The following is a 14,056-nucleotide window of genomic DNA, read 5'->3' as shown; positions in this document are numbered from 1 at the left end:
CGGCTGCGAGGGCTATGCGTGGCTTGGTCCGGAAATGACACGAGGTGGCGACGATGGCATGGACAACAGCTCAGCAGCTTCTGTGGGGGCTGGTTTGGCTCGCAGTGGAGGCAAACTGGCGAGGAAACGCCTCGAACGGATGGCACACGGCGACGGGCAATCACGGCGTGCGGCTAGTAGTGGCGGGTGGTTCCATGGCAGCAGAACAGTAGCCAGGGGCGGTGCTGCTGTACTCGACCGAAGGAGGGAAAGAGGAGGGAGAGAGGGGGCGAAATGAGAGAGAGAGTGAGGCAATGAGAGATATCTCTCTCTAGACAGGCTTCCTCTTCAAGCCAAGTTCAAGTCCCAAAATTCATAATTTCCTTTCATAAATAACCAAGACTTTCACTCCTCTTTATCGCTTCTCATTTAATGCTAGAAGGGCAAAATGGTCATTTCACAAAGTATAGTATAAAATACTATACGTGTATATGGGCTAGAATTTTGTACGGGCTTGTATAAATTGAATTTGGGCTTAAAAGGGTAAAGAATGGGCTTGAAAAGTTCATGGGCTCAAATTGGGCTTGAAAATGGGAAAGCGAGCTTAATGGGCCTCATTGGGCCCACTTGGATTTTTTTTTGGGCCCAATGGCCGAAGCACCCATTGGACGTGAAACCCAATGGGCTTTCGCTTGGCCCACTTCCTCGTGGGCTCCAATTCTCAGCCCAAAATTTCCTTTTCTAACAATTTCGAGCAAATCGATAAGTCTAAGGATTTATGAGGCGACGTCCAATAGGTTAGTCTTGAAATCCTTGAAAGTTCGATACTCAAATTCGGATTCTAATTCATGATCAAAATCGATCAATTGCAACTTTAGTATATCTCAAACTAACGGGTGGCTTTGAGGAGTTACGCGTATTCGACTCGTGGTTGCTTTGATATTAAACCATGTTTAAGCTTTCTCGAGTCATGGGTGACCTCGGTTGTCATGTAATTGCGATGAGTCAATCGCTAGTTCCAAAGTACACGATCGTTAGGAATTGGTTTAGGATCATTCGCAATCCATACAATGGTCAGGCAGAATCACCCACGATTTGATTATATACTATTGGCGAATCATTCTACAACCGTTTCTTGATCGGTCTATAATGGCTCAAAATTGTCCCTTGTCAATCTTTCTGGTCGAATTGTCAATCCGTGATTGAGTTCTCGGGTCATGCGTACTTATTCTTTAGTAGTATTTCCCTATTGATTAGTCCTCTTATGAGTGATCAATTCATAGCGAGATTTAACTAACAGTACATCGATGAAATAATTATTTCATATATCTCGAAAAGAGTTGAATTTCAGGATATCACAATTGTAGGAGAGCATATTTTCACAAATGATATGGTTACAGATTCACTAACTAACGGTCTTTGCTCTTGTGTATTTAAATGATATGTCATTAGTATGGGCCTCAGAGCATCATGTGTTTAGTGGGAGCTATTTTGTTTTTGCTGTAATAAAGTTTACATCTGTATTTGTTACATTTTGTAAGGGAGAAGAGTACTAGAAGTGTCAAAACTTGTGTACGACGCTCACTTTAGCGCCAAAAGTTTTCGCCGGCTCACTTAAGTGACAAATCAGAGGAAAAACGATAAGTTAAGTGCCAATGGTGAGAAATTCCGATCAAATTAATACGTGACTTTTATAATTAAAATTTTAATCTGAGTTAATTTTTTTTAGAAAAAATCAATCTACGTGGCATTTCCATGTGTATATTTCGATTTTTTAAATATTTTTTCTGAATTTTTTTCTTTTTTCCTTCTTTTCTTTTTTTCTTTTCTTTCTTCTTCTTCTTCTACCTTTGGCTGATGACCGGACACCGACCACCGGCCATGGCCTTGCCCGCCACAGGCGAGGCCCGGCCGACCCTTGCCTGGGTGCAGACGAGCGAGCCCCGGCAAGAGTCGGCTTCGCCTCGCCTGGGCAAGGGCGAGCCCCAGCGAGGGCTTCCCTCGCCAGATTCGGCGAGGCCGGCCCTCGCCAGATCCATCGTGGCTTGGGCAAAGGCTAGCCTCGCCAGATCTGACGAGGGAAATCGGCCCTCGCCGGGGCTCGCTCGCCCTCGCTAGGCCGGGCCTCGCCTGTGGTGGGCGACAGTGGCTTCATCCGGGCAAGGCCAAGCGGCCAGCCATGGCCGGTGGCCGGTGTCCAGTCACCGGCCAAAGGTAAAAGAAGAAGAAAGAAAAGAAAAAAAACGAAAAGAAGGAAAAAAAGAAAAAAATCAGAAAAAATATTTAAAAAATAGAAAAAAAATATTAAAATATTATTAAATATTATCCCCGTCAGCACTGACGTGCCACGTAAGACTGAGAAATTAATAAAATATGGCCACGTCAAATTTCCGGTGACTCAAATCGAAGTTGACATTTAAGTGATCGTTTTTTTAAAAAAGTGGCACTTAAGTGATTTGAAAAAAACTTTTGGCACTAAAGTGAGCGCCGTACATAAGTTTTGGCGCTTCTAATGTTCTTCCCCCCATTTTGTAACATTATGATATGTATCAACTCTTTTGCATTCAATAAAGTCTTTATGAATATATTCTTATCATGTTGAATATATATATCTAATTAAATTCTCAAGGTATTGTGTAAACCTTGAGTAACAGCTATGGGCATTCAGCTATTAGCCTTTAGGAGGTAAAAGTGTTAGAAAAGTTCTAAACCTTTTTTTTTATGCCAATTGAGTCTTAAACCTTTTTTTGGTACCAATTGAATCATAAACCTTTTGTCTTTATGCCAATTCAGTCCATCAGGCTAATTTTGACCGGATATTGCTGACGTGGATGTCGGCCGATCTACATATCACCGTCGGCGCTAACGTAGATAATTTTTCATAATATTTTCATTTTTTTTCCGATTTTTAAATTTTTTTATTTTTCTTTTTTTCCTTCTTTTCTTTTTTTCCTCCTTTCTTCTACCTTTGGTCGGTGACTCGACATTGGCCACCATCGACCGCCACAGGCAAGGCCCAGTCGACCCTTGCCTAGGCGAGGGCGAGCCCCGGTAAGGGCAGGTAAGGCTAGATGAGGGTCGGCCTCGCCTAGGCCAGATCTGGCGAGGCTAACGCTCGCCCAGGCCATGGCGGCCTCGCCAAGCGTCACTCGGGGAAAGGCAATTCTTGGCAAGGCCACCTTGGCCTAGGCAAGGGCTAGCCTTGCCAGATTTGGCCTGGGCGAGGCCGACCTTTGTTTGGGCAAGGGCGAAACCCGGCGAGGGCTCCCATCACCAGATCTAGCGAGGCCAGCCCTTGCCCAAGCCACAACAATCTCGCCAAATCTAATGAGGGGAGCCCTCGTCAGGGTACGTCCTCGCCCAAGCGAATGGCCATGGCCGGCAGTCGGTGTCCAGTCATCGGTCAAAGGTAGAAGAAATGAGGAAAAAAAAAAGAAAAGAAGGAAAAAATTAGAAAAAATATTATTAAAAATTGTTTACGTCAACGCCGACGGTGTCATGTAGTTCGGTCGACATCCATGTCAGTAATATCTGGCCAAATTTAGTCGGAAGGACTGAATTGACACAAAAACAAAAAGGTTGAAGACTCAATTGGCACCAAAAAATTATTTAAGACTAAATTGGCACCAATGCAAAAGGTTTAGGACTTTTCTGACACTTTTTGCGCCATAAGAATATGTCTTGTTACACACAAAGTAAAGTTAGCTATAAGAATAAGACATATATAGGTTCATTGGAACCATAAGAATATTCTCTAGTGATAAATTAGGTTTGTGACACTTAAGGAGAGAGAATTTAGACTGACAAAGAGGACACATAAGATATCACTCTCTATGATGTGTTATCAATTTGCCATACTATCATATTGAATCTATATCAGTAAAGTTAAAAACACTCGTAATCATGAAGGGCTCCGTGTGTATTGATTTAGTTACCGCCATGATTCGGTGTTTGAGACTTTATGGAATCGGATTAATTGTTGAGAATAATCTTTAGACCAACATAAAGGTGCGCATATACAATACAATTTCAATTAATATAGCCCAAGTGGGAGAATGTAAGAGTTTTTTTAACTTGGGTTAAATTAATTGAGATTGAAATTTACCGTTTTTTTGTTGTTGGTCTAATAAGGTGAGATATAAATATTCATAATTAGTCTAATATGGGGCTCGCTTGTGTGAGCTGAGTAGAGTTCGGCTTGCGATGAGAGGGTCTGAGGCTAAAAACTCTATAAATAGTACTCAAGTCTTTCCCCCAACTTTGATGCACAAATTATCTCACATAAGGAGTAATTACTGAACGCTAATCGTGAGGGACAGTCTTATTGAGCTAGTGGAGGGTAATAGAGAAGAAGCACTTGAGCCCAAAATCGTTACTATTCTGCATAAAAAATGATGGATTTCAAATCAGGTGCGCAAATCCCTTTTCTTGATTACTGTGTTCTAGCTTTCTGACAATGGATCCTGGGGTGCTATTTTCGTGGCTTACGGTTTTTACATGATTGTGATGATATCATTTCCCTGGCAAACCATGTCGGACAATTTTATATGAAAGTTAATGCCACGTCATGTTTTTTGGCAAGGGAAATCGCCAACGTCACTCAAATGAATATTTTGTAAAAGTTAATGACACTTAAGTAATCGATTAAAAAGTTATGGTGTTAAAAAAAGCGCCGTACGAAAATTATCATACTATTAATATTTTTTTCCCCAAGTTTTCCCCTGATCAAACTTTTGGTCAAATTCTTGAACAAACGTTGGAGTTTTCGAATCTCAGGGAAATAGTGAGGTGTTAACAACTTGCATGAACATTTTAATATCAAGAATGGTGTTGACAAGATATCGCAATGTAAAAAAATAGTGTAAACACGGAAATTTAATTAACTTAGGATACCATGTTCGCTTACTTGGGTTGGTGTGGTTGGAACTTTGCATATGGACGTAGCAGTCAAAGAATAAATTGTACAACATCAAAGAAATTTCAAGACTGTATTCCTAGTGAATCCAGAATATAATTTTCTCAAAATTTAGGCTCCGTTCGTTTGGCGGAAAATATTTTCCGTAATTTCTAGTATTCGGGGGCGGAAAATAAGTGATCAAGGAAAATATTTTCTAGTGAATGAAAAATATCCTTCTAAAACTAGAGAAAATGTTTTCCTTTCTTTCAAGAGAGGAAATCATTTTCCAATCTTTCTCGTTGTTGCCCTATTGCCCTCGCGTGGCCCTCATCTCCTTGCGTCGCTCTCTCGCCCAGTTGCCCTCGCGTCGCCCTATCGCCCTCGCATCTCGCATCGCCCTCTTGCCCTCACCTCCTCTCTTCATTTTCCCCTCTTCTCATGCATCATCTTATCTCTCCAATGAGATCTCTGTTTCCCCATCTTTCTCAAACCTTCTTCGTCTCATCCCTCATCTCCAGAGCCGCTCCTCCATTGCTGGCTTGCGCTTCGTCTGGTCCCTCTTCTTGTCCCACAGAGACGCGATTTCGAGGTAATCACTATTATTAGCTCTTATTTCTGTAAATCGATCTCTTTGCTCAGCAGCCAATTCAAGGGAAAGCGGAAACTAACTATTCGCGTTTAGTATGATAGCAATGTCTTTCCATTTGGCGCTATTAGCAGTTGGGTCTTCTTCTATTTGTCTGTTTGGGTTGTTGGTCTTCGTCTTGACGAACATTGTGCAATTCTTTTGTTTTCTAAATGTGGTCTTTTCGTTTATTTTGCATTTCTGGAGTAGCTTGTGCTGTCCCATGCTATTAATCTGAAACGGAGTCTTTTTGGTCTGATGGTCGTAACCAGCGTAGGTGGTGGATCACTCGTAAATAAACTCATGGGTGTTTTGGGCCAAAGGGTTCAGGGCATATAAAAGATGCCTCAGTTTCATTTTACTTGTATAAACAGAGCTGCTTTTGTTAGTGATTATCAATGAGCTTCGTAATATTTACTGCTTTGGGGATTTGGTTTTAGGATAACATTATTCTAGCTTAGGATGAAGTTTGGGTTATTAGGAGTGTGTTGTCTACAATGGCCGGATTTGAATCAAGAAGATACCTAGTTATTTTGTTCACATAGAAATATGACTGAAATTGATGCATGAGCATTTCCATACCCAATGTATACATACATTGAAAAGCAGCTTGTGCTGTTCCACGCGTTTCTAACTCTTCTAGTATTACCCTTCCAGTATTTCACCTACATTTTGTGTTTAATGATTAGTGTGCTCCAATAGAGATGGATGATAACAAAATCCAAGTGGTGTTAACGGGTGCGGGTGCAGCGGTTATGACAGTTATCACACTAGTTATGGATGATTATAATCATTCTGAGCACCGCACAGCGAGAAAGCCTCATGTGAATCGAGATTACGAGAGTGAGTTATATATGAATCGTGTGTTATACAGTGCCGATACTCATTGTATAAATCAAATACAGATGACACCAAATACTTTTTTAGAGCTTTGTAAGGTACTCGGTGCAAGTAACTTCTTGTATTCTACAACGAGGTGATGAAGGTGGATGGATATGATGAAGTTTCCCTTGGATCGGTTTTTGACTACCTAGTTGAGAATGAAAAAATTGGAAAAGCATTCATGGTGAAGAGTTTGAATCTCAAGAAAGTGTGGATTGATAAATTTCTAGCCAAAGGAGAATAGTGATATATTTTGTAGAGCTTTGTTGTCAAAAGTCTCATGTGTTCTTTCTTTTTATATTGTTAGTGTTAATACTCCGAGAGATGAAGTTTGATGTAAGGTTGGTATGTATTGGCCTTTCTATGACTAGTGATCTCAGTGTGGACTCTGCATTTCAACTTAAAGAATATTTTCCCTTTGTTCTGAAGTGATTCTATGTTGTTTATTGGATCTGAAGTTGTGAACTTTCTCCCTTCCTCATGTCTAGCAAATCAAATTTAGGCTTCTGAAGAATGTCCAATACCTCATTTTGGTAAGATTGGTAGTGTTATGATATCTTTCCTATGTATGCATAATTGTCGAAATCTTATACTATCAAAATCATTTGTTCAAGATTGTAGCTTTGCAAGAGAAGTTTAAAATCCATAGAGGAAAGGATGGGTGTTTGGAAACGGTGAGGGAACAAAGATGCCAAGCAAGTTTGCCTTGTGGCCTTAAAGGCAAGTGCACACCCAGGTGGTGAAGTCTGGAAAATATTTTCCTTGCCGAACAACGGAAAATATTTTCATGGTCTTTTTCACATTTTAGCCAGATACTGGAAAATATTGTCATTTTCCTGAAAAATGACTTTCTGGAAAACATTTTTCAGAAATGTCATATTTTCCGCGAAACGAACGGAACCTTAAGAAAAATTCTTTTAGCAGCCTAACAAAATTTCACGTTTAATAGAAGAAATATCAGAATACTACTAAAAAATTTCAAGTTCAATTAAAAAATACAAGCAAACATATACCTGTGATGTATTTATATTACGTCGGCATCTACAATAAGATACTCTGATTTCCTTATCCAGGCCATTTGCTCTCTCTATTCCTTTTATATAGTCAAGCAAATTCACAACAGGATTTCAACATCAAACACTTGTCCGAAAATCTCCAATAGGGTGATTTTCAATAACTCAAACGAGATTTCATCTCTAACAGTATAATCTCCAATAACTCAAACGATATTTCTAATCTTTTAAACAAATTATTGTACTAATTATTGTATAAGTCATTTGAAAACTATTCTGTGACCTAACTATTTTGTGTGACCAGCTTTGTAGATAGAGGACAGAATTCTCTTCAGACATTTATTGTAGACGAAGGGTCGCTCCAATGCAACAAGATGGCCTGCTTTCTCAATGCTTACTAGTGTTGCATTATTTCCCAAATTTCTGTCCAAAAAAAAAAACATAACCTAATGAGTCAAATTTCTGCTGAAAATAATTGAACGAATACCCAGTGGAGCAAACAAAGTTTTGGTCAAAACATGGTTCTATTTTTCAAGATGGAAGATAATCAAGCAAAAATAATAATAATTAGCAAAGACGTGCTGATATGCCAAGATGGTTTTGGCTTTAAAACTTTTGTATGAATAAATAAATAAATAGAAATGGTTGACGAACTATTTAATGAAAATATATAAACATACTCTTTCAGTGACTGGGCTACTGCCACAGGGAAGATACTGTCATTCTCGCCCCAGACCAGATGCACCCTCTGCAAAAGGACCCCATTAATCATCAGCCTGTTTCCACAACATTCTACCAAAATGCTAGATGGAGGGCAGTTTGGAAAAAGTCTTGCATACACTCGAATATTGTGAGTCTGTTTCATCTCAATTATATTATCAGCCCGTTTGTTTGTAGTAATAGAATAAGGTTGTAACATAATGGCTATTACATTAAATATTACATTGTTTGATTTAAGCAATGTAATACCTATTACACTATTTGGTTAGATAAATCACATATATAAAAAGGGGATAATAGCATCACAATTCCCAAAATATTTCTTAAATTAAAATCAGAGGGAATATACTAATTGTCACTTTAATAGTCAATCATAACTAGTCATTAGTTTAATACTCCACATATATTATTAGACATATCATTTATCACATCAAATATTATTATTATTACAATAATCTTATGATTGTAATTAAAAGTTAAGGACATGATATGTGAATACAAGATTTTATTAAAATAGATGTATGGGTTAGTAATTATCGCTTTAATGGCCAATCATGAGTCTAATTCTCCAAATTATCAAGATGTCACAATTCAGAATATAAGTTTTTATCAATTATTTAAAAATTAAGTATGATTATCATTTCAATTTAATATTATGATATGTGATTCTATTAAAAATATATTATTCATTACATAGTTGATAGTACGAAAATAATTATATAAAATGTTAAGCATTGATTAAAATAATTAGTAAGAATATTCATTATTATTATGAATAATAAAATATTTAATTAGCAAGCAACTAATATAAAGCTACTTATCGTATTATAAATAACTTTAATATAATAAATATTTGTGTTATAGATCACATCATCATTAAACTATTTACAAACTATTTAATATTTTATTTATTAACAATATAACATATGATTATGTCAAAATAGTTATGATTAATGTTAATATAGATAATATAACAAATTTAGTTATAATTTAGATCAATTTAATTATGAATAATAACCTAACATAGATAAAGTGATTGAGAGAAAAGAGACATGGATATTCAGGGAATAGCTATTACAGCCAAGCAAAAACTGTAATAGACAATCAACATGTAATGTAACTACGCTACTACAACCAAAGTGTATCATAAATATTGATTCCATATGGATCCCACATGATCTAATGGCTAGTAATTGAATTGAGTGGATTCACATGCAATAAATATTGATTCCACTTGGATCCCACATGATTTAATGGCTAGTAATAGAATTGAGTGGATTCACATGCACTTCTAACCCTTACATTGTTTTTTTTTCATTTATGCCCTTCAGTGGGCCCCAAACTCTGTACAAGCTCCTACTATAGAAGATGTAAGTTTATGCATCAAGTAAAAAGAGAGTACTAGGTATAATAAGTGATGTGATAGAATTTAAAGGAGCATTAAACAACTAGATAGTGTTCAAACTTAGGATAAGAAGTATAGCAACGTTATATGTCGATCTCAATATACCTAGCATTTCCGGTAGGGTACACTAATTTAACACGAAAACTATCAATTTCAATGATTCATATGTATTTAAATGTTTGCACATATTATTCCATATGAGATTCTAGCCTAGACTAAGTAGATAGACTCTTAGTCGTTAGATGCGTAAGCCTCATATGGTCCGACAAGATCGAAGGGTTGAGATCAAGTCAATTATGCACATCGTGCATAGACATGTTATGAATTTACTATGTATTATCTACCTATGGATTTGGTGAGAACCACGACAAGTAATTCTATAGGTTGCAAGGATAAATCTTCGAAGGACTAGCTTTTGGTAAAATAATTATAGCATACACCGTCAGTGTAAAAAAAGTTTTACATGAGCACCTTTACATACTATCGATCGAGGAGATTAGATGGTTATAGTCCTCGAACAAAAGGTAGATAAGACCGTTTGGTTTTTGCTCTAATGTTCTTATCGTATACTTGAGTAGGTTACATGCCCGTGGCTTGCATTACCAAACGAAAAGAATACTAGAGTGACATGCAGATTTACACAATCAAAGTATTCTACCTAGAAAAATCAACAAAGAATGAAAGAAATAATGGATCTCATCTCATATTGCAGCCAACAAGGAAAATTTTCTCGAGTAAGTGATTGTTTGGTTTATCACTTCCTCCATAAAATGAGTACAAACAGAATTTTCCATAAAATTTTCTCATGGGCGAATTCGCTCATTTATTTTTTGCAACCTTTTTTCTTTTAATTATAATCAATTTTTTATATACTTATGTAAAACTATTTTTCTTTTTTTAGGTGACGAAGATTCTGTGTAAGGTTTAAAAAGCAATCAACTAAAGAAGAAGCTTTCGTCAAACCTGAGAGTAGCGTGGGAAAGCGAAATCCTTGTCTGGAATGACCAAAGCCTCCAGCAATTCAGCTCTCTCTTTTCTGCAGCCAAACATGACCTACCACCCAATGACAAGAAAGGCATAAATTTGGGGTAAACCACTTGTCGTTTCGAGGAGAGTCCATGATGATTTTAACACATTCATGGATACCACTAGAAAAATAACTCTCTCTCTCTCTCTCTCTCTCTCTCTCTCTCTCTCTCTCTCTCTCTCTCTCTCTCTCTCTCTTCTGCTTCTAAACGCCCTAGCCCACCATCGATGCTCACCATCATCGACGGAGACCACCACCTCCAATCACGGCACCAACGCGGGCGCCTGCACTTTATCATACTTGATTTGATAGATCTCTCTCGCTCTCGCTCCATCATCATCAACGCACAAAGATCTTGTATGATGATCATTCATCATGGAGGAAATGTTTATGTTAGATTTTGTAGGACCACCACCAACTGTTCTAAAAGCTTATATTATTGATAGACTATTATCAAGCCCATCATGTTCGAGTGGGAGATGTTATATGGCACTGGTTCGCTCATGATGGGGTGTGTTTGAGAGGCACCCTTTGAAAAGGTGTGAGTGGTCATCTTTTAAGGGAAATTAAAATAACTTCCTGATGAGAGAGAAGATAATACACATACAGAAAAGAACGTATAGTGAAACGTACGTTCTCCTCTCTATCAGAATAACACACAAAAAGGTCTTCATTATTACTTCGAGAAGACGATCGGCATTAACGCCGTGAAACAAGAATATTTTTCTTGTGATTATATTAGGACCATTGAGAAGTTATAGATTCGTCCATTATTCACTGATGACTCAATCTATATTCATGGGTAATTCTTTTGTTGTGCATAGAAAGGTTAATCGATTTTTTCCCTGACCTTTATCCAACAATTTTAAAGGCCCGTTTGTTTAATTTTTACCAATGTAGCTGTTAAGTGTAATTTTTAACTTTATTTTTTTCACTTTTTTTGTTTTTGGAAGAATAGAACGCCACTTTTTAGCTTCCTCCTATTCTCAATAGCCTCTTAAGGAGAATTATCCACCGACCAAGAATAGCACTTTTGGGCCCACTTCGCGTGCACATCATCTCCAGCAGATGTCACCATGGTAACTTTCTTATATTCCTATCTCAGGATGCTGAACGTTATCATCAGACGGATTTCGCTACAGCTCCAGCGAACTTGTACCGGATGTCAGGCTGCCCCCTTGATAAAGCATACGTCGCCACTCCAACTTCTGAGTGGAAAAATTAACAAAAAGTTCTAAATCTATCATATGAATATCAATTTAATCGTCGCCAATCCCAAGCGAGAGCAGCGCGGCCCTCATCAAATCTAGGGAAGGGCCGTGAAACCGTCGCACATTGCTAGTGAGAGTCGCCGCCCACAGTGAAAAAAAAAACAAAAGAAAAGAAAAGGAAAAAATTCAAAAAACATTATGAAAAAAAGTATAAAAACTATCTGCATTAGCGCCAGGTATATCACATAGGACGGCAATATTCACGTCAGCATTTCTGGCCAATTTTGGCCAGAAGAATTGTACTAGCAAATCTTCAAAAGGTTTATAACTAAAATGACCAAATTGAAAAGTCTAAAAATAAATTAACATCAGTACAATAAATTTATGATTTTTTTTTATAATTATCCCACTTTGCGTAGTTACGCTATATTGAAGTGGGCCAACAAATCTGGACACAGAGGAGGGCTCGGACGATTGCTGTGAAGCTGATTTCGTAGGAGTACGACAATCCCGTCCAGTCATCTAACGGCATTGGGATGGCGTATCATACTTGAACAATTAGCATTTGATCATGCAATCGGGGTCACACGAGCAGATACGTTCACAGTACATTCGTGAATGTTGTCCCGTCGTTGCCAGCAGTTTCGAAATTAGCTCACAAGTGTACGATCTTGGATTAGACATAATGTTCGTACGAAGCGGCAGTACTTTTTGTGTGTGTCAGGGCATGCTCTTTAGTTGCATGGTAATGTTTGTCGTGTCCATTTTCTCGTTCAAGCTTACTGCTTGTATGTCTTTTCACTTTCTGCATTGGATCTTCGATTTATAGTGTGATCATAGCTCACATAAACCAATGAAAATTTAGTTACACACTGCGTAACTTTATTTCTATAAGACCCTAGATTAGTAAAGTTGGTTGGAATGTCAAGCTCGGGAACTAGAGATCACTTATTTAAATCCCATCAATACTCGTAAATTGTTACAATTTAGGGTTTCAATTGGCATGTACTTAACCAATTCATAAGGTTTGTAGGTTGTTCCATGGGTCTCTGCTCATGCCCCCAGACTATTAAAAAAAATTTCTATATATTTCACATCTTTCTTCGTTGTCATGATTAATTATATTCTTAGTAAATAACTCACAACTTACATCAACGGTGATAAATTGTGGGATGCATAGAAAAATAAATACACATTCTCTATACCCAATATTTATCCAACCAAAAGACCCTAGTCTCCCACTCCCTCCCTCCTGTCCTTGTTGATAACATTCATATCACGGCCGCGATGGTCCGGGAAAAACCAGCTTTGCCAGCCGCGGGCAAGGGCTACACGACCTCTGTCTGTGGCTGGCAAGGCCCCGATGACCCTCATTTGGTGGCTGGCGCCAACCACCGTAAGAAAAAAGAAGAAAGAAAAGAAAAAGAAAAGAATAAATAAATAAATAATATTAAAATATTGTAAAAAAATTTCCACATCATGGCCGGCGCCGCCATGTAGGACGGCCAGCGTCCACATCAACGATTCTCAGCCAAAATTGGCCGAATTGACTCAATATGTAATACGTGAAACTGTTTAGAACTCAATTGTCACAATTAAAATATTTATGATTAAATTGGCAAAATTGACGACCTCGGTTGTCACTTAATCGCGAGGATCGATCGCTAGTTCCGACGGGCGCGATCTTTTGGTATAGGTTTAGGGTCATTCGTCAGTTCATCTCGTGGTCAAGCGGAATCACTCGCGATCCACTAATATGACAGTGGTGAATCAATCCCTAACTATCCTCGGATCGACCTACATTGACTCAAAATGTCACCTCGACAATTCTATGGTCGAAAGTCGATTCACGATCGAGTTTCTTTAGTCGCGCGAATTTAAATCCCTAATTAGCCTTTCCCTAACGGTTTGTATCCCAAGAATGATCAGTTCCGGGCGAGATCTAACTACAAGCACGTTCATAAACCATTCATTTAATAAATCCCAAGTGGGCCGGATTTCAGAATGTCACAACTCTTCCCCCCTTATAAAAATTTCATCCTCGAAATTTACAAATCAAACTAGCTACTCAAATAAGTGGGGGTATTGACGCTGCATTTGCTCCGCACTTTCCCAAGTTGCGACTTCTGTCCCGTGATGTTCCCAAACAATCTTGACCATCGGGATCGTCTTGTTCCTTAAAACTCGTTCTTTCCGATCTTCGATCCTTATTGGTCTTTCGACATACGACACCCTGTCGTCAACTTCTATCTCTTCGTAATTCAACACATGAGTTGGGTCCGGTTCATATTTTCTCA

The 14,056-nt window shown here is 38.2% G+C and overlaps 1 protein-coding gene across 1 annotated transcript in view; it reads right to left on the bottom strand.

Annotated features, from left to right (window-relative positions):
• Positions 1–7,425: 7,425 nt before the first annotated feature.
• The window catches only part of LOC115688578 (uncharacterized), a 33,242-nt gene continuing 26,611 nt past the window's right edge, over positions 7,426–14,056 (bottom strand). The window contains exons 2-4 of the mRNA XM_030614428.1: positions 10,485–10,574; positions 8,077–8,144; positions 7,426–7,819 (exon numbers count right to left, since the gene is read on the bottom strand). Of these exons, the coding sequence (XP_030470288.1) occupies positions 7,684–7,819; positions 8,077–8,144; positions 10,485–10,574 (294 nt within the window). The 3' untranslated portion in view covers positions 7,426–7,683. The remainder of the gene's footprint in view (positions 7,820–8,076; positions 8,145–10,484; positions 10,575–14,056) is intronic.

The sequence above is a fragment of the Syzygium oleosum genome, unplaced genomic scaffold (assembly GCF_021117445.2).
Source record: "Syzygium oleosum isolate NSW1041296 unplaced genomic scaffold, Sole_v2.1 Sole_v2.02, whole genome shotgun sequence".
In the NCBI taxonomy this organism is placed as follows: Eukaryota; Viridiplantae; Streptophyta; class Magnoliopsida; order Myrtales; family Myrtaceae; genus Syzygium; species Syzygium oleosum.
The sequence above is the reverse complement of the archived record's forward strand: the minus strand, read 5'-3'. Positions and strand labels throughout refer to the sequence as shown.